The 24,010-nt window shown below is 56.8% G+C and overlaps 2 protein-coding genes across 2 annotated transcripts in view; both read left to right on the top strand.

The window, feature by feature from the left end:
• The window catches only part of ADAMTS10 (ADAM metallopeptidase with thrombospondin type 1 motif 10), a 54,540-nt gene extending 51,616 nt beyond the window's left edge, over positions 1-2,924 (top strand). Inside the window, exons 23-24 of the mRNA XM_054290961.1 lie at positions 1,155-1,311; positions 1,929-2,924. Of these exons, the coding sequence (XP_054146936.1) occupies positions 1,155-1,311; positions 1,929-2,038 (267 nt within the window). The 3' untranslated portion in view covers positions 2,039-2,924. The remainder of the gene's footprint in view (positions 1-1,154; positions 1,312-1,928) is intronic.
• A 2,159-nt stretch (positions 2,925-5,083) lies between these two features.
• MYO1F (myosin IF) lies at positions 5,084-22,584 on the top strand. The gene is made up of 28 exons (XM_054291173.1): positions 5,084-5,169; positions 9,557-9,694; positions 10,854-10,943; positions 11,732-11,826; positions 12,373-12,460; positions 12,663-12,752; positions 13,608-13,739; positions 14,361-14,495; positions 14,575-14,707; positions 15,351-15,547; positions 15,641-15,721; positions 16,303-16,389; positions 16,538-16,624; positions 16,914-17,081; positions 17,152-17,237; positions 17,569-17,650; positions 17,754-17,860; positions 18,076-18,174; positions 18,626-18,770; positions 18,859-18,973; positions 19,592-19,761; positions 19,885-20,030; positions 20,276-20,422; positions 20,502-20,650; positions 20,886-20,969; positions 21,060-21,261; positions 22,200-22,366; positions 22,447-22,584. Exons 1-28 carry the CDS (start codon positions 5,167-5,169, stop codon positions 22,521-22,523), a joined length of 3,300 nt encoding a protein of 1,099 aa, XP_054147148.1. The 5' UTR covers positions 5,084-5,166; the 3' UTR covers positions 22,524-22,584.
• The last annotated feature ends 1,426 nt before the right edge of the window (positions 22,585-24,010 follow it).

The following is a 24,010-nucleotide window of genomic DNA, read 5'->3' on the forward strand; positions in this document are numbered from 1 at the left end:
CTCCCCAGCCCTTCAAATCCTGACCAGAACTATCCAGGGACCCGTGGCAGTGTTTTTTCCCCCCTTTTTGGCTCGTTTGTGGTGGCCCTTGGGGTGTCCCCAGCCTGGAAGGACCCCACAGAAGTCACTGAAGGATCCCATGGGTGGCTGGGGGTCAGCAGGGGTGGCCTGATCCCCCCAGAGCCCAGTGGGGTCACCCTGGCAGTGATCCCTGCATCAAATTCAGGGAACCCTCAATGTAGGGAATGATTGGCATTTGACTCTATGATTCAGAAAAAATTGTTTTATTAAAACTATACTATATTCCAGTAATCCTATATCAAAACTATACAATTGTTTTATTAAAACTATACTCTCTCTCTATATATATATACACCATATATACTATATATACTATATATATATATAGTATATATATACTTACTTGTATATTAAAACTATACCATTGTTTTATTAAACGATATTATATTACAGTAATACTATATTAAATCTATACAATTGTTTTATTAAAACTATACTACAGTAATACTATATCAAAACTATACAACTGTTTTATTAAAACTATACTATATTACAGTAATACTATATTAAAACTATACTAAAGAGATAATATACTAAAGAAAAACCCATGACTGTCTGAGACAGCCAGGACACAGCTTTGAGTGATTGGCTAATCACTCAAAACGACTTTCACTGCTGTCCAATTAACTAAATCACTTTTGGTAAATAATCCCCATAACACATTCCACAAGTGCAAAAATGGGAGCAGCAAGTAGAGATAAGAATTGTTTTCTCTTCTTCTCTGAGGTTTCTCTCTGCGTTTCCCAGGATCAATCTTTGGGAAATTGTTCCTGCTGCTCTCTGAAGGGAGCTGAGGCCACACTCCCTGCCCTGAACACCCCACGAGCTGCAGGGTGATGTGGGGGTGCAGGAGGTTTGGGACAGGCCAGGGATTTAGGGCTGGATGTGTGATCCTCCCCAAGCCCTGCAGAATCAAACCAAGCATTTTTGGGATGCGGGGCCACATCACTCACTGATGCCAGGAAGGGAAGGAACAACCCCCTCCAGCACCCTTTGCACCCCCTAACCCCCATCTGTGCCTGCTGCTGTCACCTCCTGGTGGCCCTGGCAGCTCCCTTGTGCTGTCCCCGCAGTGCTCTGCCCAGTGTGGCCTGGGCCAGCAGAGGAGATCCGTCCAGTGCCTGGCGCACACCGGGCAGCCGTCCATGGAGTGCGTGGAGGCCCTGCAGCCCCCCGGCATGCAGCAGTGCGAGACCAAGTGCGAGTCGGGGCCCACGGACAACCCTGAAGGTGAGGGGCGATGCGGAGGGGACACGTGTCCCACTGGGGACGGGGACAATGGAGCCAGCACAGCACCAGCTGGGCTCTGGGGTGGGGAGATGCCATCCCTGGCAGTGTCCAAGACCAGGCTGGATGGGGTATGGAGCATCCTGGAGCACATTAAAGCTATACTAAAAGAATAGAAGAAAGGATTTCTTCAGAAGGCTAGCTAAGAATAGAATATAGAATAGAAAAGAATGATAACAAAGGTTTGTATCTCGGACTCTCTGTCCGAGCTAGCTAGGCTGTGATTGGCCATTAACTAGAAACATCTAACATGGGCCAATCAAAGATCCACCTGTTGCATTTCACAGCAGCAGATAATCAATGTTTACATTTTGTTCCTGAGGCCTCTCAGCTTCTCAAGAGGAAAAATAGTAAAAAAAGATTTTTCATAAAAGATTTCTACCACACTTGGGCACAAACACAGGCACAGCAAATGAGATAGAATAGTTTTTCCTTTCTCTGAGGTTCGGAGAACGTGAAACCCAGAAATATTCTTGTGAAGAACTGTGCCTTGCTTTTCTCTGTGAAGAGAAATGTGGCTGCCCGGCTGTGACCCTGCTCCCCTCTCTGTGTCCCTGCAGAGTGCAAGGATGTGAACAAGGTGGCCTACTGCCCGCTGGTCCTCAAGTTCAAGTTCTGCAGCCGGACCTACTTCCGACAGATGTGCTGTAAAACCTGCCAGGGCCACTAGGACACAGCGGGACCCCCGTGGCAAAACTGGAAGGCCAAAGCTTCACTGGAGGGCCCTGCCCTGCCCGGGAACCTCCCCTGGCTCCCGCACAGACTCCGGTCACGCTCCCACGGGCGTCACCCAACCCGTCCCCCACAGACCCCCTTGGCCCCCCGAGCTTGACAGAGGCAGGATCCCAGTTCAACCACTGCAGCCCCAGCTGGATGAGCGCTGGGAGAGGGGGGAGCTGGGCAGAGCAGGGACTTTACTTGAAATTCTGATGTTGTTATTTATTCGTAGCGGAGCCAGGTCCCGCTGGGGGAGGCGGCACCGCTCGCCCCGCTCCTGCCTCATCCTGCTCCGTGTGCCCAGGGCACCATCACGGGGCTGGGGCACTCCAGGGGCTGCTGCCCTTCCCTCGGGACCCCAGGGGAGCCAGGGAGGAGGGTTCAGGTGCCTGGGGTGGCCAGCGTGGCTTGTGGCTCCTGGGTGATGGGTGGGGAGGAGCTGCTGTGGGGAGTGGGGCTGGAGCAGGGATTTTGTCCCTTGGTTTGCACCCTGTCACCTCGGGACTGGGATCAGGCCACCCCATGAGCTGAGGGGGCTCTGCAAACTCCCATAGCCACCAGCTTGGATTGGGCTGTTCCCCTGTTTGCCCTTGTCACTTTTAGGACCAGATTTTAGCCCTGAGCTGGGGGCAGAGGTGTGCTGGGGGCTGTATGGGCATCCAGGCTGTGCCAGGCTCAGGGAGAGCAGCACAGGAGGGTGCAGGACAAGGATGGGCCTGGCACAGTGTCCCCAGGGCCTGGCACCCCAGAGACAGCCTCAGCCTCACTTCCAAAGGTGCTTGACTTCCAAAGGTGCTTTGCCTCCAAAAGGTGCTTTGCCTCCAAAGGCAGGTGGTGCCAGTCCCAGTGCCACCCACCCCTCTGCCCACAGGAGGCCTCCAGAGGTGGGAAAAGAGCAGGTTTGACATTCCTCCAGGTCACCTGGTGGCCAAACCTGGGCCAGCTCCTCCACGGGCAGCCTGTGGAGGAGACCCGACTTCAACTCTCCAAAGCTTTTTGTTGGCATTGTAATTGTAATGACGACGATTATTTTCAGGCCTTTCCACATCACAGCGATGGGAAAGCTTTGTCCAGAGCCGTGTTTTGTTCCCTTGGGGCCATCCCTGTGGTGCAGGGAGGGGACAGTCCCCTTCTCCCCCAGCAGAGCCCCCGTGTGTTCCTGTGCCAGCTCCGTTTTTGTGTCCACCTGCTCCTCTCGGCCGATCGCAGCTTCTCTGGTGCTCAGCAAACCTCGTTTCTCTTCCTTCCTGGTGCCATGCTCCATGTTCTGATGGTTTTGGGTGAGGGGAGGGGGTGTTTTCACCATTTTTATATCGATATATATCCTACTGACCAATGTTTAACATACTAACTCTGAGGAGGAGCGACGTAAGGCATGAATTATAATAAAGGAGTAGCTACGATCCCGGGCACGGCCTCTGCTCCCACTTGTGTTCCTCCAGCCTGGGGTTTGGGTTGTGTGATGGTGTTCACAGTGGTTTTTGGATTGGGGAAGAGATGAGGATGTGACTCCGTGTTTCAGAAGGCTTGATTTATTATTTTATGATATATATTAGATAAAAACTATACTGAAAGAATAGAAGAAAAGGTGTCATCAGAAGGCTGGCTAAGACTAGAATAGCAAAGAAATGATAACAAAGGTTTATGCCTCACCTCTGTGTCTGAGCCAGCTGGGCTGTGATTGGCCATTAATTACAGACATCCAACATGGGCCAATCACAGATGCACCTGTTGCATTCCACAGCAGCAGATAATCATTGTTTACATTTTGTTCCTGAGGCCTCTCAACTTCTCAGGAGGAAAAATCCTAAGGAAAGGATTTTCCATAAAAGATGTCTCTGACAGGGTTGGGCACCCTCAGCACCACAATTCAGCCCAAATAAAGAGGTTTGGAGGCAGGGCAGGGTTTTCCTTGGGAAGCAGAGCAGGTGGGAGAGGTGGGGATTCACCCAGAGCTGCTTTAGGATGTGGAGGAGGAATTTCCCCCATGGCACAGAGACACCCCCATGTTGGTGATGCTGGGCTGGGCCAGCATGGGAGGGGGGGATTCTGCCCCTCTGCCCCTGGGCTCAGGTCAGACCCCACCTGCAGAGCTGCCCCAGCCCTGGGCAACAGCAGCAGGAGGACGTGGGGCTGCTGCAGCCAGGCCAGAGGAGCCACGGAGATGCTGCCAGGGCTGGAGCCCCTCTGCTCTGGAGCCAGCCTGGCACAGCTGGGCCTGCTCACCTGGACAGGAGAAGGCTCCAGGGACACCTCAGAGCCCCTTTTGGGGCCTGAAGGGGCTCCAGGAGAGCTGCAGAGGGACTGGGGACAAGGCCTGCAGGGACAGGACACAGGGAATGGCTCCCACTGCCACAGGGCAGGGCTGGATGGGAGACTGGGAATCAGGAATTGTGGAATCCATCCCTGGAATGGAATTCCCAGAGCAGCTGTGGCTGCCCCTGGATCCCTGGCAGTGCCCAAGGCCAGGCTGGACAGGGCTGGGAGCGGCCTGGGACAGTGGGAGGTGTCCCTGCCATGGCAGGGGGGGCACTGGATGGGCTCTGAGGTTCATTTTAACCCAAACCATCCTCTGCAGGGTAACTCTGCAGGGGACAGGGTGGCCAGGAGCTGTCTCAGGCCTCAGTTTCCTGTAGTAACCTCACTCTTCTCTGCACCTCAAGTGGAGGGGGGGAAAAAAAACCCAAAATACAACAACAAATAATATGCAACCAAAAGCATCTCATTCCTAAAACCACCTCCCAGCACTGACGGCCAGGTGACATCCAGCTGTCACTGCAGAGTGCTGGGAGATGTCACCGAGGCTCTGAGCATCCCTGCTGGGCTCTGTCCTGCATCCTGTCCCTCACCAGCAGAGGTGGGGACACTCTGGGTAGGCCCCCCCAAGTCCCTGGTAGCAAAGCTGCCGTTGTCCTCCCCACCCCCACGACCGAATGGTGCAAAATGAGGAAGTGGGAGGGAAACAGAACTCGTCATAATCTTTGTCACATCAGAAAGACAAAATCCAAGTGCTCCGGGATGGCCCCGGGCTGTCGGTGACAGGACATTGAGCCCCTGCCTGGGGAGGGACACAGGGACATCATGGTGAGTGCCACTCTGCTCCCCTTGGGTCCCTCAGGGTGTCACCTCCCACTGCTGCCACCCCAGCCCTCCCCTCCCCACACCCTGGGGCTGCCCCGTGTCCCTGCAGGAGAGGGGACAGCGCTGCCCAGCTTGGGGACAGGGCTGGGGGAGGCCATGGGTGGGATGCAGGGGGCTGGTGACCCCCAGGACAGGGTGGGGAGCAGCAGGGGATGGGGCTGTGCTGCCACACAGGGATCTGGGCATTGCTGTCACTGCTGTGGTACCCACGGGGTGAATTTGTGTCCCCACTGGTGGGCAGAGGGTGGGGTGGGGGTGGCAGCCACACCCCCCAGGCTAACAGGGACCCTCTGGGTGCTGGTGCCATGGTCAAGGCTCAGGGGTGCAGGGAGGGCAGCAGCCACTGGTGGAAGTTGCTGTGGAGGCAGAAGAGGAAGGCGAAAGGGCTCAGAATTGGGAAGATGCTCAGACTGGGGGTGAGGAGCAGCCACAGCTCTCAGCTCTGCTTCCTGCATCCCTGGGCTGATGTGTCCCAGCTATTTCCACCCAGACAGGGAGGGGACAGTGGCCAGGCTGAAACTGAACCTTCTCTCTGCCACCCACACTTGTGGCTGCCACCTCTGCGAGGCTGCTCAGATGCTCCCCAAGGATACACACACTGTCCCCTCCTCCGCCATCTGTGGCTTCCTGGAGGACCAAAGGGCCCTGCAGCCACAGCCTGACCCCCACCAGCCCCATCCCACCCCAGCCCTGTGACAACTGTGTGACAAACTTGTTGCTCTATTCAGCTCTGTGGTTGGTTTTGGAGGTTTTGATGCTTTCTGGGCTTGGTCTGTCTTGACTCAAAAGGTGCCACCTTGGGCTGCATCAGCTCCTCATCAGCTCGATCTGCAATGTTCTTTTTGTGGTTTAACCCACAATTTGAAGCAAACATGAGGCTTTCAAAGCTGCCACACCAAGGGCTGCTCCCCTCCCTGCCCAGAGATCCTGTCTGAGTGCCAGGAGCATCCTGACAGAGGGGTGTGGTGGGGACAGTGCCCGTGCCACAGCTGGGGGTGCTGAGGGGCTCCTCGTGTGTCACCTGTGCCCTTTGGAGCACTGGGGGGCTCCTCATGTGTCACCTTTGGAGCACTGAGGGGCTCCTCACATGTCACCTGTGCCCTTTGGAGCACTGAGGGGCTCCTTATGTGTCACTTGTCCCCTTTGGAGCACTGAGGGGCTCTTCTTGTGCCACCTGTGCCCTTTGGAGCACTGAGGGGCTCCTCATGTGTCATTTGCCTCCTTTGGAGCACTGAGGGGCTCCTCGTGTGTCACTTGTCCCCTTTGGAGCAAAGTCCCTTGAGCACAGGGGCTGCAAAGGGCACCTGGAAGGTGGAGAGGGGACAAATCTCCCTGCTTGGCTGGAGGGTGCAATGGTTTGGGGCAAGTGTCCTTCTCTGGGGCAGAGAGGAATGGACAGAGCAGGGGATGGAGAAACTGCTGCCTCAAACCTCTGGAAGCAAATTTATTTGTGCTCCCACTCCCACAAGGATGTCACCTGCAGCTGCAGATGTCACCTCTGTCCCATGGCACCGAGCTGGAGCAACACCAGGGCTTTAAGGGATCCTAATTCCCCTTCACCCTGATTTTTTAGTGAGCCCTGGCCCTGCAAACCCCACGAGAGGCTCAGGGAAAGCAGGAGCACCCAGAGCTCTGCAGATCATGACAAACCCTTCATTTACCAGCTCTGAGCTGGTGCTTTCCCCCCAGCTGGGCTGCACCAGGTGCCCCAGCAGAGCCAGGAAAGCCCCAGAGGAAGAGGAGGTGAAGACACCCTCACCACTGACACCTCTGAGCATCTCTGAGAGAATCTTTAGGTGTCAGCTCAAAACCTCTGACCTCTCAGGAAGGAAATTCTCATTTTGACTTAATTTGGCCTCAAGCAGCAGCCCGGGGTGCTGTGGCAGCAGCTTTGGGGTGCTGGGGACAGGGCACTGAAGGATTTGGGCTCTTGCCACCCTTCTCCTGCTGAAACTCAGGGTTTGGGGTGAAGCTGGGCAGCTCCTGGTGTCCCTGGCAGCTCCCTGGGTGACACCACAGTGACCTGGAGAGGATGGCTGAGCCTGCCTGTGCTTTTCCAGCTGGATTTCCTAGGGGATATTAGCATGAAGGCAAGAAAAAGGCCTTGAAAAGGAAGAGGAGAAGCTCCCTGGGTGATTTCAGACAGCCCTGGATGCTCTGAGCCCCCTGAGTGATCCCAAATATTAACCCCCAAATCCCTGGCAGCTCCCTGGGTGACACCACAGTGACCTGGAGAGGATGGCTGAGCCTGCCTGTGCTTTTCCAGCTGGATTTCCTAGGGGATATTAGCATGAAGGCAAGAAAAAGGCCTTGAAAAGGAAGAGGAGAAGCTCCCTGGGTGATTTCAGACAGCCCTGGATGCTCTGAGCCCCCTGAGTGATCCCAAATATTAACCCCCAAATCCCTGGCAGCTCCCTGGGTGACACCACAGTGACCTGCAGAGGATGGCTAAGCCTGCCTGTGCTTTTCCAGCTGGATTTCCTAGGGGATATTAGCATGAAGGCAAGAAGAAGGTCTTGAAAAGGAAGAGGAGAAGCTCCCTGGGTGATTTCAGGCTGCTGGGCAGCTCCTGCTGTCCCTCGCAACTCCCTGGGTGACACCACAGTGAGCTGCAGAGGCTGCCTGCACTTTTCCAGCTGGATTTCCTAAGGGGATATTAGCATGAAGGCAAGAAAAAGGCCTTGAAAAGGAAGAGGAGAAGCTCCCTGAGTGAGTTCAGGCTGAAAGAGCAGCCCTGAACCCCCTGAGTGATCCCAAATATTAACCCCCAAATCCCTGGCAGCTCCCTGGGTGACACCACAGTGACCTGGAGAGGATGGCTGAGCCTGCCTGTGCTTTTCCAGCTGGATTTCCTAGGGGATATTAGCATGAAGGCAAGAAAAACGCCTTGAAAAGGAAGAGGAGAAGCTCTCTGGGTGATTTCAGGCAGCCCTGGATGCTCTGAGCCCCCGGAGCTGACCCCAAAATAGGTGGTGTGACAGCGCCAAAAAGCCCCTTCAGCAGCTATATGGGCTTTTGGGGTTTGGAGAGGGGGCACAGGGAATGTTTGGGGCTGCAGAGCCCAGTGACAGACACCCCAGGGGGACACCTGGTGACAATCAGAGGCCACGAGGAGCCTGCAAAGGTGTGGGGATGGATGCAGGGCCCTGAAACCTTGAGAGCCTGCAGGGCAATGAAGCAAAAGGGGAAGAAGAGAAGAAAAGGGAAATGGAATGAGCAAGAGGCCAGGGCTGATGGGGGAGAAGTGAAATCGGTGACAGGAGCCTGGGGGTGAAAGAGGAACCGCGGGGGTGGGGAAGGAGGGGCCTCGGCCCCGTCCCTGTCCCCACACGGCCACCACAGCTGTGCCAAGCCTGTCTGTGGGGACATCCAGGGCAAGGGGAGCCTCGGGGGGGTTCATGCAGGATGAATTCCTCTCTCTCAGCTCCCTTGTTCACCCCACGAGGCTGAAATCACAGCCCAGTCCCTGGGGACAGAGCTGGGGACAGAGCTGGTGTGACCGTGTTCACAGGGGTCTGAGGATGAGGGAAGAGATGAGGATCTGATTCCATGTTTCAGAAGGCTTGATTTATTATTTTATTACATATATTACATTAAAACTATACTAAAAGAATAGAAGAAAGTGTTTCATCAGAAGGTTAGCTAAGGATAGAAAAAGAAGGAATGAATAACAAAGGCTTGTGTCTGACTGAGACAGTCTGGACAGCTGGACTGCGATTGGCCATTAATTAGAAACAACCACACGAGACCAATCACAGATGCACCTGTTGCATGCCACAGCAGCAGATAATCAATGTTTACATTTTGTTCCTGAGGCCTCCCAGCTTCTCAGCAGGAAAAATCCTAAGGAAAGGATTTTCCATAAAAGATGTCTGTGACAGGGCTGGGCACAGAACTGGGCACAGCTGGGCAGAGGCTGCTGGCATCTCCTTGGGCACAACAAAGGGGAACACAGGGTGCCAGGAGGATGTGGCGATGCAGAGGATGCCACCACCCCCTTTCCCCTGCATTGCTGTGTCTCACAATCAGTCTGTGCACCAACGAAGTCCTTCTCCATCTTGGTGAGGAGCAGGGGGCTGGGGCAGGTCCTGTCTGCTCCTTGCTCTGAATTTTGGGATCTGCTTTGCCAAACTCTTCCCTTTGCACATCCTGTCTGCTCCTCAAGGTGAGGAGGGCTCCAGGGTGTTGGGACAAGCCCCAGTGCTCTGAATTTTGGGCTCTGCTTTGCCAAACCCCGGTTTGGGCTGAGGGCTGAGCCAGGCAGGGCCGTGGCAGCTCGGGCGGCCCTGGTGGCCCCGGCACAGCCGCGGTGTCCCCGTTGTCCCCTCAGGGCAGCAAGGAGCGCTTCCACTGGCAGAGCCACAATGTCAAGCAGAGCGGCGTGGACGACATGGTGCTGCTGTCCAAGATCTCCGAGGAGGCCATCGTGGAGAACCTCAAGAAGCGTTTCATGGACGATTTCATCTTTGTATCCTTGCCCAGGCAGCGGGGACAGGCACAGGGAGCGGCAGGGACGGGCTCCAAGGCTTTGTCAGCACATGGGACAGCATGTCCCTGCCCTGTGGGGACAGATCTGTGGGAATGTCACAGTTCCCAAGCTGAGCTGTGCTCAGCACAGACACAACAACCAAACCCCTTTCCTTCACAGGACCCACTGTGCTCCTTCCTTTGGAGCAGAGCCCTGAGGGGCACACAGGGCACACAGGGCGCACAGGGGTGGCAGCAGGGCTGAGGCTGTGCCCACACCGCTGCATTTCCCCTGATGTGGGGACGTGGCCCTGTCCTTACAAGGCCATGCTGTCCCAGCTGTGACTCAGCCCTGTGACTCCCCCCGCAGCCCTGGGGCTTTGCATGCATGTGGGGTTGGCTTTTTTTGGGGTTTTGATTTTGTTCTTTTGAAGGGGAAAAATACCCCACGCAGCCTCTCCCTTCCCTTTTTGCTGCGCTGCCGCACGCAGGGCTCTGTCCAGCCATGACTCAACATCCCAAGCTTCTGCATTTCCCAGAAAAGCTCCTTCTTCCTGCCTCTGGCCACTGTCCCCTTGTTTGGGACACAAATGGGGTATCAAAGGCTTGGATAGCCCCATCTGCTCCATCCCCATCCTCCATCTCCTCACCTAGCCCATCCTGCTGCAATTCCCTGTTTTTCCATGCACTCAGTGACTTGGGGATGCTGCAGGAAAGGCAGCAGGGTGGGCAAGGAAGGGCAGGAGCTGGGATTCCTCTCCTCTTTGTGCCTCGGTTTCCCTGGATGTAAAATCAGGATGGATTTTGCATTGGATTTTTGCTGGAAAAGCTGCAGATGGAGCATGAGCAGAGGGTGAATTCCAGGGATGCTGGAGAGGTTTTAGAGCCAATCCTCAGCCAGAGCAGGGAGCTGAGGGGATGCTCCCGCACCCATCACACTGCAGGGGCTGAGGGAGTGCCCCAAGTCAGGGCAGCAGGGCAGCTCTGCCTGTGCCAGGCTGGCAATGCCAACCTTGTGCCACCCCTGGACATGCCAGGGGACCCCATAACCACCTTCCATACGACCCTATACCCACCTTCCTGCCCCCAGGGTGGGACTGGGCACTGGGAAGGGGGCACACAGGAAGGGACAGACACACAGCCCTTGACCTGCTGCCCAGACCTACATCGGGCCCGTGCTGATCTCCGTGAACCCCTTCAAGCAGATGCCGTATTTCACCGACCGCGAGATCGAGCTGTACCAGGGCGCGGTGAGGCTGCGCCGCGGGCAAGCGGGGGTTAAATGTGTGCAAACACCCCTGAGGGTCCCCATCCTGCACAGCCCCTGCAGGGGTCAGTGCTCCCTGCAGCAAATCCTGGGGAATTCAGCTCAGAAATGCACAGAAAGAAACCCAAAAATGGTAAAATGCAGCTGGAGTGGCTCTGCCCCAGCACTTCCCAAGGAGGAGGGGGGGTTAAAAATCACCAGACTCGTTGCTGATGAGTTGGCGTTTGTGGGAAGAGGTTGATCCCCACATGGGCAGAGCGAGGAGGATTTGTGGATTTGGGGATTTGGGGGCTGCTCTGTGCCCAGCACTGCTGTCCTTGTCCCTTGTTCCTTGTTTAGGGTCAGTGTGAAGGGGCTGATTCCCACACGGGCAGAGTGAGAGGGATTTGGGGATTTGGGGAGCTCTGAGCCCAGCTCTGCTGTCTTTGTCCCTTGTCCCTTTTTTAGGGTCAGTATTAAGAGGCTGATCCCCACATGGGCAGAGTAAGGGGCTTTTGGGCAGCTCTGTGCCCAGCACTGCTGTCCTTGTCCCTTGTCCCTTGTCCCTTGTTTAGGGTCACTGTGAAGGGTCTGGTTCCCACATGGGCAGAGTGAGGGGGATTTGGGGATTTGGGGATTTGGGGGTTGCTCTGTGCCCAGCACTGCTGTCCTTGTCCCTTGTTTAGGGTCAGTGTGAAGGGGCTGGTTCCCCTGTGGGCAGTGAAGGTGATTTGGGGAGGGGAGCTGGGGGCTTCCCTGTGCTCAGCCCTGCTGTCCCTGTCCCCTGCTTAGGCCCAGTATGAAAATCCCCCCCACATCTACGCCCTGACTGACAACATGTACCGGAACATGCTGATCGACGGCGAGAACCAGTGTGTCATCATCAGGTACTGGGGACACTGGGCCACAGCCGGGCTGTCACTGCCCTTTGGGACACCTGTCCCCACCAGCCCTTCTCCCCAGCCCGGGGTTGCCCAGTTGGAGTGTTGGCTCCTAGGCTCTGGGGTGTCTGGAGGGCCACAAGCACCAGCAAGGCTGTGACCAAGGGTGTCCCAGGCAGGGACAGAGCCCCAGAGCCTTGTGCAATGCAGCTCTGCAGGGCAGTGTTGCAAGGGAAATGGTCAGGATGTGGGGCAAGGCCGGAGACTTCCCTCTGAGGCTCCCAAGTCCCCCCTCCTCCACTTCTAAACCCGGTGACTACAAATTCAACATCTCCTCACCGAGCCACGCTCTGCTCACACTGATCCCCCTGGGCAGAGCTGTGGTGGGAGACCACCATCCCAGATCCCCCACAGACCCACTCTGGGGGTGGCACAGTCCCCAAAACTCACTGTCATGCTCTGGTCCTGCTCCAGGACCCACCCCAAAGCCTCCCCAAGGGATGGGTGGCTCTGGTGGGGCTGTCTCACATCTCTGCTTTGCCCTTTGCACAGCGGAGAAAGCGGAGCTGGGAAAACGGTGGCAGCAAAATACATCATGGGCTACATCTCCAAAGTGTCTGGCGGTGGGGAGAAAGTCCAGGTGGGTCTGTTGTCCCCCCTGCCACTCATCATTTCACCCCCAACTGATCCCCACCACGCTGGTCCCCAACATCCCCCTGATGGGGCTGCTGGTGGCACACGGAGCAGCCACTGCAGGGCTGAGGACGCGCAAAGGCTCAGGTGTGTCCCCGGGCCTGGAGTGGGACACAGCAGCGCTGAGCCCTGCCCTCCTGTGTCCCCAGCACGTGAAGGACATCATCCTGCAGTCCAACCCACTGCTGGAAGCCTTTGGAAATGCCAAAACTGTCCGGAACAACAATTCCAGCCGCTTCGTAAGTGCCAGGGTGTGACGGTGCTCACAGGGGTCTGAGGATGAGGGAAGAGATCAGGACCTGACTCCATGTTTCAGAAGGCTTGATTTATTATTTTATGATATATATTATATTAAAACTATACTAAAAGAAGAAAGTATTTCATCAGAAGGCTAGCTAAGAATAGAATAGGAAGGAATGATACAAAAGGCTCTGTCCCGGACTCTGTGTCTGAGCCAGCTGACTGTGATTGGCCATTAATCAGAAACAACCACATCAGACCAATCCCAGATGCACCTGTTGCATTCCACAGCAGCAGATAATCAATGTTTACATTTTGTTCCTGAGGCCTCTCAGCTTCTCAGGAGGAAAAATCCTAAGGAAAGGATTTTTCATAAAAGATGTCTGCGGCACCAGGGCAGGTGCAGGGGGCAGCGCTGCAGCAGAACCACTGAACCAGCTGGGTTCAAAGCTGACCTTTAGATCAACTCCAGCCATTCCCCCAAAACTACCCCAAGTGTCCCCAAGTGCCACATCCAGCTTTTCAATCCCTCCGGGGATGGTGACTCCAGCACAGCCTGTTCCAGTGCCTGACCACCCTTTCAGTGGAGGAATTTTTCCTCATATCCAATCTAAACCTCCCCTGGGGCAATGTGAGGCCATCTCTGGCCCTGTTTCCTGTTACCTGGGAGAAGAGAGCGACCCCACTGAGCTCCAACCTCCCTTTGGGCAATGAGGTGTCCACATAAACCATGAAGCCTTCAGCCAGGGATTGCACACCCCACAAAGCTCCTGGTGTGGTGGGGAAGGGCTTGGGGGGAATGAGGAACCCCTGAGGCAGGGCCATAGCTCTGAGCAGGATCTGTGCTGGAGCAGGGAAAATACTTTGAGATCCAGTTCAGCCGGGGCGGAGAACCCGACGGGGGCAAGATCTCCAATTTCCTGCTGGAGAAGTCGCGCGTGGTGAGCCAGAACGAGTGCGAGAGGAACTTCCACATCTACTACCAGGTATGGGGTGGAATTTTTCTTCAGTCGGGGTCACCAAATGTGAAATTTTTCTTCATTCGGGGTCACAAAATGTGGTGGTGTTCACAGGGGTCCCAGGACGAGGGAAGAGATGAGAATCTTGACTCCATGTGTCAGAAGGCTGATTCATTATTTTATTATATATATTATATTAAAAGGAAATATATTAAATATATATAATATAATATAATATAATATAATATAATATAATATAATATATCATTAATATAATAATGATATATTAAAACTACACTAAAGAACAGACTAAAGGATTTCATCAGAAGGCTAGCAAGGAATAAAAAGGAATAGAATGATAATAAGATCTTGTGACTGACCAGAGAGTCAGAGGCAGCTGGATTGTGATTGGCCATTAATTACAAACAACCACACGAGACCAATCAAAGATGCACCTGTTGCATTCCACAGCAGCAGATAATCATTGTTTACATTTCCTTTCTGAGGCCTCTCAGCTTCTCAGGAGAAAAATCCTGGCAAAGGGATTTTTCAGAAAATATCATGGCAACAGTATGGGGGTGGCCTGGAGCCACCAGGCTGCAGGGGGGACCAGGAGCTGGCTGACCACAGCCCCCTGTCCCCTCCCAGCTCATCCAAGGAGCATCCCAAGAGCAGAGGCAGAATTTGGGCATCATGAGCCCGGATTATTACTTCTACCTGAACCAGACAGACACCTACCAGGTGGAGGGCACAGACGACCGCAGCGACTTCCATGAGACCATGGTGAGTGTCTGGGAGGGAGGGGAGTCCCCAAAAGCTCTGGGGCCGGGTGGGGGCTCAAAGGGTGTCTGTGCACCCCCAGAATGCCATGCAGGTCATCGGCATCCGTGGCGAGGACCAGCAGCTGGTGCTGCAGATCGTGGCAGGGATCCTGCACCTGGGCAACATCAGCTTCAGGGAGGAGGGCAACTACGCCCGGGTGGAGAACGCTGACTGTGAGTAGCCACAGGGGACAAGTGGGGGGAGCCTGGAAATGAATGGCAAGCTGGCTGTGTCACAAATCCCCTGGCAGAGGAGGGAAGCAGCACCAGCACCAGGCATTATAATTGCTGTCTTATCCACCATGTCCGTCATCCTCGTCCTATCTCCCCATTATCTAAGAAATTTAGGATTACCTAAACCGAAGGCCTTCAAAGCCTTAAACAAGAGTTAAACCCTCTTAGTTTCTGCTAAAGTCCTCAGGCCATCACCCTGCATCCCCTAAATGCAGTTCAGGTGCTTTAATTAAGCTAGGACCTTCCAATTTACTAGACAGATGGGCTTTGATCCCATGGTATTATAGTTAACAGCTGTACGCCCTAACCAACAGGGCCCTGCCTAAGGCTCCGGTACATAACTAATGCACATCCATGAGCTTGCAACTCACTATGAACTTTACTTGAGGCAGCAAGTAAATGGCTCAGCCAGAGCTTGATTGGCCAAGGGACAGATGCCAGGTGTCACTTTGGGAGAGAAAGGACCCATGTCCCCTGTCACTGTCCCATTGCTGTCCTTGACACTTGGATGGGGCCAAGGGTTTTGACCATGGCCAGAGCCAGGTGGGGACAACACAGCCCTGACCAGCCCCACTCTGCCCAGCCCTGGCCTTCCCTGCCTACCTGCTGGGGGTCGACCAGGAGCGCCTCAACGAGAAGGTCACCAGCAGGAAAATGGACAGCAAGTGGGGCGGCCGCTCCGAGTCCATCACCGTCACCCTCAACGTGGAGCAGGCGGCCTACACCCGCGACGCGCTGGCCAAGGGGCTCTACGCCCGTGTCTTTGACTTCCTGGTGGAGGTGTGTGGGCCTCAGAGGGGATGGTCACCCCCTGCCCCAGGAGATGGCCAATCCCACCGCCCTGCAGCCAGTTTGTCCCCTCTGTCCCCGCAGTCCATCAACCGGGCCATGCAGAAGCCATACGAGGAGTACAGCGTCGGGGTGCTGGACATCTATGGATTTGAGATATTCCAGGTGTGTGTGGCTGGGAATGTCCTGCCCTGCTCCCACAGCAGGGACAGCACCTGGGTCAGGTGGCCCCAAAAAAGGTCCCTAGAGTGGCCCCCAAGAACTGCTGGTTGGCTTCCCCACAATGAGGCAGAGGAGCTGAAGGATCTGGGGTTTAGCCTGGAGAAGAGGAGGTTTAGAGGTGACCTTATTGCTCTCTACACCTTCCTGAAGGGAGGTTGCAGACAGGTGGGGTTGGTCTCTTCCACCAGGCAGCACTGACAGAACCAGAGGACACAGCCTCCAGCTACATCAGGGAAGGTGCAGGTTGGATATTAGGAAAAAAATTTTCACCAAAAGAATAATGAAGTACTGGAATGCTCTTCCCAGGGAGATGGAATCACCATCTCTGGATGTGTTTTAAAAAAGACTGGACATGGCATTTGGTGTTATAGTTGAGGTGTTAGGGCAGAGGTTGGACTCGATGATCTTAGAGGTCTCTTCCAACCTCATTATTCTGTGATTCTGATTCTCTGTGATTCTGTAATTCTGTGATTCTGTGAGCAAAGGACAACTCAGCACCATTTTCTCTTCCATCTTTCATGCAGAAAAATGGCTTTGAGCAATTCTGCATTAACTTTGTGAACGAGAAGCTGCAGCAGATCTTCATCGAGCTGACGCTGAAGGCAGAGCAGGTACAAGGGGCTGGGCTGGGGGCTGTGGGGCTGTGCCAGCACCCCAATTCCTGCACCCCTCTCCTCCCCAGCACCACAGCTGGAGCAGGGGGTTTGGAGCACATCCCAGGGGCTCAGGGCCCACCCAGCCCTCCCTGTGCTTCCCCAGGAGGAATATGTGCAGGAGGGGATCAAGTGGACGCAGATCCAGTACTTCAACAACAAGGTGGTGTGTGACCTGATAGAGAACAAGCTGGTGAGTGGGGTCCCCTCTGCAGGGGAGGCTTTTTGGGGAGCAGAGGCACCCAGGGACAGGGGCTGCGTGGGTTGTTGAGGTGCCAAGCAGCAGAGAACCCCACACTGGTTTGGGTTAGCAGAAACCTTAAAGATCATCTTGTCCCACCATCCCAGGGTGCTCCAACCCCTGTCCAACCTGGCCTTGGACACTTCCAGCACCCATGGGCACCTGGCTCAGCATGAAGCAGCTGTGACCAGGTGCAGGACTGGGCCCTGCCACACCCATGGCTTCCCTTTCCTTGTCACAGAACCCTCCTGGGATCATGAGTGTCCTGGATGACGTGTGTGCCACCATGCACGCCACGGGCGAGGGCGCCGACCAGACCTTGCTGCAGAAGCTGCAGGCGGCCGTGGGCACCCACGAGCACTTCAACAGCTGGAGCTCAGGCTTTGTCATCCACCACTATGCTGGCAAGGTGGGTAGGGCACCCCAAAGCCCCCACCCTGCACCCCACAGCCGCAGCTGAGGTCCCCTCCTGTCCCCAGGTGTCCTACGATGTGAACGGCTTCTGCGAGCGCAACCGGGACGTGCTTTTCACTGACCTGATCGAGCTCATGCAGAGCAGTGAATAGTGAGTCTGGCAGTGCTGGGGCACCCCAAAAGGGCTGGGGAACAGGGCAGTCCTCAACATGCGGATCTGAAAGGCTGGTCCTGCCTTTGTGGGTTGGGGTGCTCAGTCCTGCATGGCCCCGTGGGCATCCCAGGGATGCAGGGTTGGGCAGAGCGGGATCATCCACCAGCTCTGCTCCTGCTCCTGCTCCTGCTCCTGCTCCTGCTCCTGCTCCTGCTCCTGGGGGTGGTCAGGGAGGAGGCACTCAGCCACACAGTACAGGATTTCCCAGCTGGCCTCAGCCCAGGCCATGCTGGCAGCTCTCACCTGGGGACTGTCCCCTCCCTTCCAGCGGTTTCATCCGGATGCTTTTCCCAGAAAAACTTGATTCTGACAAAAAGGGACGGCCGACCACGGCAGGCTCCAAAATCAAGGTGTGTCCCTTGGGCTGCAGAGCAGCAGCTGCCTCTGGGGAGGTGGCAGGGGCAGTGCTCCCACCACCCCCTTTGATGCTACAGAGGTCGATCCTTGCACCAGAAACAGGCCAACGACCTGGTGAACACGCTCATGAAGTGCACCCCACACTACATCCGCTGCATCAAACCCAACGAGACCAAGAAACCCCGGGACTGGGAGGAGAGCAGGTAACAGGGAGCCCACAGAGCCCAGGGAAGGGGACCCAGCCATGGAGATGTGGCCAGGACCAGCTTTCCTCCAAACAATGCAGCCCTGGGCTGGTTCCTCTGAGCTGTCCACTAACTCAGGGAGCACAAGTGAGGACACATTGTCCTCTTTAGGTGCTCCTTTAGGTGCCCTCCTAACCTGTCATCATCCCACGTTGTCCCTCCCTGGTGCACAGGGTGAAGCACCAGGTCGAGTACCTGGGGCTGAAGGAGAACATCCGGGTGCGCCGGGCAGGGTTTGCCTACCGCCGCCTCTTCCACAAGTTCCTGCAACGGTGAGTGGCCACTGGCACGGGGCTGGCAGAGCCCACAGAACATCCTCAGGAGGAGAGGAGGGTGTGGGAGGCCCTGGCACAGCTTTTCAGGTGAAGAGAGTTGGGGGTGCTCAACCTGGAGAAGAGAAGGCTTGAGCCCCTTGCAAGGACTAAAAGGAGCAGCAGAGGGATTTGGGACAAGGCATGGAGGGATAAGACACAGGGAATGGCTTCCCACTGCCAGAGGGCAGGGATGGATGGGATATTGGGAGGGAATTTGTTCCCTGGGAGGGTGGGAAGGGCCTGGCACAAGGTGTCCAGAGCAGGGCAGTGCCCAAGGCCAGGTTGGACAGGGCTTGAAGCACCCCAGGACAGTGGAAGGTGTCCCTGCCATGGCAACGCTGGATGGGCTTTAAGATCCCTTCCAACCCGAACTATTGTGGGATTCTGTGAGCCTGCTCTGTCCCCACAGCTATGCCATCCTCACCCCTGAGACGTGGCCGTCGTGGCGCGGGGACGAGCGCCAAGGGGTGCAGCACCTCCTGCGCTCGGTCAACATGGACCCAGACCAGTACCAGATGGGCAGGAGCAAGGTGTTCGTCAAGAACCCCGAGTCGGTGCGTGGCCCTGACTCCTGGGGGGCACTGGGTGTCATTGGGAGGGGTTTTTGGGGTGTCCTGGCTCAGCACTGCTTGTCCCTTGCAGCTCTTCCTGCTTGAGGAGATGCGGGAGAGGAAATTTGACAGCTTCGCCAGGGTGATCCAGAAGGCCTGGCGCCGGCACGTGGCCATCCGCAAATACGAGCAGATGAGAGAGGAGGGTAAGGCTGGGCAAGGACAGGGACAGTGCCACCCCAGCAGCCCTTTTAGGGTGCTTTTCACTGGGACAGCCCAGCTGTGACAGCAGCAGCCTGGCTCCTAATCATGGCACGAACCGTGATTAGGTGATGGAGGAACCAGCCTGTGAGTTGTTGGGAGTCTTTTTCCACTCTGAAAGGAGAGCAGGGATTTCCTGTTCCTATTCCCAGCCCTGGGAGCCTTGTGCTGTCTCACTCTGCATTTCATGGCCTGCACAGGGATGGAGGGGAGTAGCTGGGATGAGCTGGTGTTTGTGGGAAGGGGCTGATTCCCACAATGGCAAAAGGATGGGACACGCCGCTGACCCCATCATGGGTTTTCCCACCCTCCCAAGCAAGCAGGAAAAATCAAGGAGGAAAACCCAGAACACAGCTGGGTCCATTCCTCCCTTCCACAGCATGAGGTTTTTTCAAGGCAATTAATGGGTTTTAAAGCCAGCCAAGCTCAAGCAGCTGGGATTCCTCCCATGGCATAAAACAAACCCCACTTCTTGCTGCCATGACCTGTGTGACGTTTTGGGGGGGCTCTGAGCCACCAGCACAGAGCCATTCAGACCCGCACCTCTTTGGGGTCCCTCCCAGCTGCCAGCATCCTCTACAACTTCAAAGAGCGGCGCAGGAACAGCATCAACAGGAACTTCGTGGGGGATTACCTGGGCATGGAGGAGCGGCCGGAGCTGCGGCAGTTCCTGGCCAAGCGGGAGCGCGTTGACTTCGCCGACTCCGTCACCAAATACGACCGGAGGTTCAAGGTGCGGGGACACACCTGAGGCTGCTGCAGCTCCTGGTGGCTTCCCTCAGGTGGGATGTGTGTGTGTGGTGTCTGTGCCCCCCCAGCAAAGCCCCCTCACCCCCTTTCTCCTGCCCTTTCCCAGCCCATCAAGCGTGATTTCATTCTCACGCCCAAGTACTTCTACCTGATCGGGCGGGAGAAGGTGAAGAAGGGGCCTGAGAAGGGGCAGATCAAGGAGGTGCTCAAGAAGAAGGTGGAGCTGCAGGCGGTGAGCGGCGTCTCGCTGAGGTGTGTCCCTTACCAGAGGCTCTCGCTGTGGCTGGGCTTCCCCTCTCTCCACACCCTGCTGCTCCCCAGTCCCTCATCCACTGGAGTGGAGGCTCCCCATGGGTGCTTTGCAGAAGCCAGAGAGTTTTCCAAATCGCCCTTCAAATTTCCTTGGGGTGGACCCAAGCCCTGTGGGGTCCCCAAATCCCCCCCAGCCCAGCTGGCGCTGGCCTTGGTGGGGTTGACACCCCTGGTTGCTCCCCCAGCACCAGGCAGGACGACTTCTTCATCCTCCATGAGAACGATGCCGACAACTTCTTGGAGTCCATCTTCAAGACGGAGCTGATCAGCCTCCTGTGCAAGCGCTTCGAGGAGCTCACGCGCTCCAAGCTGCCCCTCTCCTTCAAGGACACGTAAGGATGGAGGCCAGGAGAGGTGACAAAGCAGGACAGGGTCCTGTCACCGCAGCCTCATGGCTTCTCTCGTCCCTAGACTACAGTTTCGGGTGAAGAAGGAGGGCTGGGGCGGCGGTGGCACCCGCAACGTCACCTTCGTCAGAGGACAGGGCGACGTGGCCGCCCTCAAAGCTGGAGGCAAAACCCTTACGGTCACCATCGGGGATGGGCTCCCCAGGAATGCCAGTGAGTGCCAGGGCACTGGGGGGTGGCACAGGGGGCACACAGGAGCGCTGGGGTCACAGGGAACAACTGGAGGCCTGGGAGCATTGGGGTGAGCTGGGTGTTCTCTGTGGAGTTTGTGTCTCCCCCATTTCTGCTCTGGTGATGGGAGCTTTGGGGAACAGGGTACAAATGGGGTGACAGCCCCTACAGCTGGCTCTGAGGACTGTCATCTAACGGGGGGCTTGTGTCCCCCCAGAGCCCACAAGGAAGGGAGCAGCACAGGGCAGAGGTGGCAGCAGGTGTCCTGCACCTTCCAGAAGTGCCCCATCAGCACCCAGAGGTGAGCAGGGGGTACAGGGTGGGGGAAACAGGGGGTGCAGGCTGTGCATGACTCCCCTGTAATGCACCCTATTGGGATGCGCTGTTACAGGAGCCTGCAGGAACGGGGGTCCCCAGATCCCCCGCGGGGATGGCCGGGCACAGAGGGACACCTACAAGATGCCCCAGAAGCAGACGCGGGGCCCCCCGGCCGCGGCGCTTCCCGCCCGCAGCGCCGGCCACCAGCCCAAGGCACGGCCGCCATCCGAGCACAACATGGACTTCCTCAACGTGCCCGACCAGGGCGTGGCTGGGTAGGTCCTGTCCCATGTCCCTGTCCCTGTCCCATCCTCCTCTCCCACTGCCATCACCACTGGGAGGTGCTTTTCCCTCTGAGGAGGGGACAAGATGCATCCTCGGACACAGGGGATGTGTCCTGGCTTTGCTGGCAGGACACATCTCCCAGGCTATTGTGCATCCCAGTCCTCCCAGTCCCTGCACTGGGAGAGCAGGCACTGAGCATCCCAGGGGTGGGAGACAGCAGGGTGGGCAGCTCATCCTACCCCAGTTCCCCCAGTCCCTGAACTGGGAGAATCCATCTGGAGGCACAGAGCACCTCAGGATGGACAGGAGGGTGCAGCTCATCCTGCCCCAGTTTCCCCAGTTCCCAGTTCCCAGAGAACCCACCTGCAAGCACAGAGCATCCCATGGGTGTGAGGACAGCAGAGCGGGCAGCTCATCCTGCCCCAATTCCCTCAGTGCTTGAACTGGGACCACCCACTGCAGGCACAGAGCACCCCATGTGTGGGCACAGGATGGGCAGCTCATCCTGCCCCAGTTCCCCCAGTTCCTAAACTGGAAGTGCCCACCTGCAGGCACAGAGCATCCCATGGGTGTGTGGGTGCAGGGTGGGCAGGGGGCAGCAGCACATGCCATCCCATGGGTGTGTGGGTGCAGAGGGCAGCAGCACATGCCATCCCATGGGTGTGTGGGTGCAGGGGGTGCAGGGGGCAGCAGCACATGCCATCCCATGGGTGTGTGGGTGCAGAGGGCAGCAGCACATGCCATCCCATGGGTGTGTGGGTGCAGGGGGTGCAGGGGGCAGCAGCACATGCCATCCCATGGGTGTGTGGGTGCAGGGTGGGCAGGGGGCAGCAGCACATGCCATCCCATGGGTGTGTGGGTGCAGAGGGCAGCAGCACATGCCCTCCCGGTGCCCTGCCGGTGCAAACCCCATCCCTCCTGCCCGCAGGGTGCAGCGCCGCCGCAGCGTGGGCCAGCGGCCGCCCCCGGGCCGGCGCCCCAAGCCGCAGCCCAGGGCGGAGGGGCCGCGCTGCCGGGCGCTCTACCAGTACATCGGGCAGGACGTGGATGAACTCAGCTTCAACGTGGGAGATGTCATTGACATCCTGATGGAAGGTACCAGGCTCCTGCCCTGCCCGCCTCCTCTCCCTGCCCTGCTGGCAGCACAGCTGACTGTTTGTGTTCTCCCTCCCCAGATGCCTCTGGCTGGTGGAAAGGCCACCTGCACGGCAAGGAAGGGCTTTTCCCTGGGAATTATGTGCAGAGGATCTGATCTGGAGGAAAGGAGCATCCCACCTCCCATCCCACCTCCAGAGACTGTGCCCAACTTGGGCACCTGAAGTTTTCCTATAACTTCACAAAAACTTCCAAACCATGAAGTTTTCTCAGCAACCTCAAAACTTCACAAAAACTTCCAAACCGTGAAGTTTTCCCATCGATGCTGGCACAGAATGAACGTTTACTCAGAAAACCCCGGTCTGTGCCAGTGTCAGGGGCTGGATCCCACAGCCCCTTCAGTGGGGGCACTCTGCAGCAAGGACGGGCTCTTAGCTGCTTGTTAGCATCCAAGGACTCTAAAACTGCTCCCCGGTATGAACAGAGTCGTTGTTCATAATTCTGTTGTTCATAAATAAGCAGACTCAGCAAAGCTGACTCACATTTTGAGTTTGGGGGTTTTATTTCACTCACTGTGGCTGTGTGACAAAAGCTGTGACGTGGGCAGGCACAGAACAGAGGCAGCCCCGTTCCTCCCACCATGAACCCTCCAGAAAATGCTGAATACACCAACCAGCTCTGCCAGGCTGCAGTTTTGGCATTTCCAGGCTCTGCTGTGGCTCGGGATCTCTCAAAATAGGAGCAGGACGGCGCTGCCGTGCCTGGCTCGCCACAAGAACAGCTCAGAGGATCCCTCAGGCAAAGCCCTCAGAGCAAGCACTGCCTCTCCTGGCGCTGCTCGGGGGCAGCGTGTGGGGTGTCATCCCTGAGGGACGCTCGGGGTGGCAGCTGAGACCCTCTGGGGCAATGGCACAGCCGGGCAGGGCTGTGGGCTGAGCCCCACCCGGGGCTGCCCCAAGAAGGTTCAGCCGGGAGAGGGAGGAACAGGGCGGGAATGTCCGCCCCATGTCCGGCCCCATGTCTGACCCCATGACCGGCCCCATGTCCGGCCACACGTCCGCCCTCATGTCCGGCCTCCCCCAGGCCTGCGCCAGAGGAAGTGACGGCAGGCTGATCCCACAGAGCCCGGCCCTCCTCTTCCTCCCTCCCTGATCCCACAGAGCGCGGCCTGATCCTACAGAGCCCAGCCTGATCCCACAGCCCAGCCCTCCTCTTCCTCCCTGATCCCACAGCCCAGCCGTCCTCTTCCTCTCGGATGCCACAGCCCGGCCCTCCCCTTCCTCCTGATCCCACAGAGCCCAGCCTCATCCCACATCTTGGCCTTTCTCCTCCTCCTTCCCTGATCCCACAGAGCCCAGCCGTCCTCTTCCTCTCTCCCTGATCCCACAGCTCGGCCTTCCTCTTCCTCTCTCCCTGATCCCATAGCCCAGCCCTCCTCTTCCTCCCTCCTTGATCCCACAGGGCCCATCCTGATCCCACAGAGCCCAGCCTGATCCCTCAGCGCCCAGCCCTCCTCTTCTTCCCTGATCCCAGAGAACCCAGACCTCCTCTTCCTCCCTTCCTCCCTCCCAAGCCCCCACTGGAGCTGCTCCCCTGTCACACAGACCTTCCTCCCCACCTCAGATTTGGGGTCCAGCGGTGTTC

The sequence above is a fragment of the Melozone crissalis genome, unplaced genomic scaffold (genome assembly GCF_028551555.1).
Source record: "Melozone crissalis strain CALT ecotype California unplaced genomic scaffold, PUWL_Pcris_2 ptg000088l_1, whole genome shotgun sequence".
Taxonomy (NCBI): domain Eukaryota; kingdom Metazoa; phylum Chordata; class Aves; order Passeriformes; family Passerellidae; genus Melozone; species Melozone crissalis.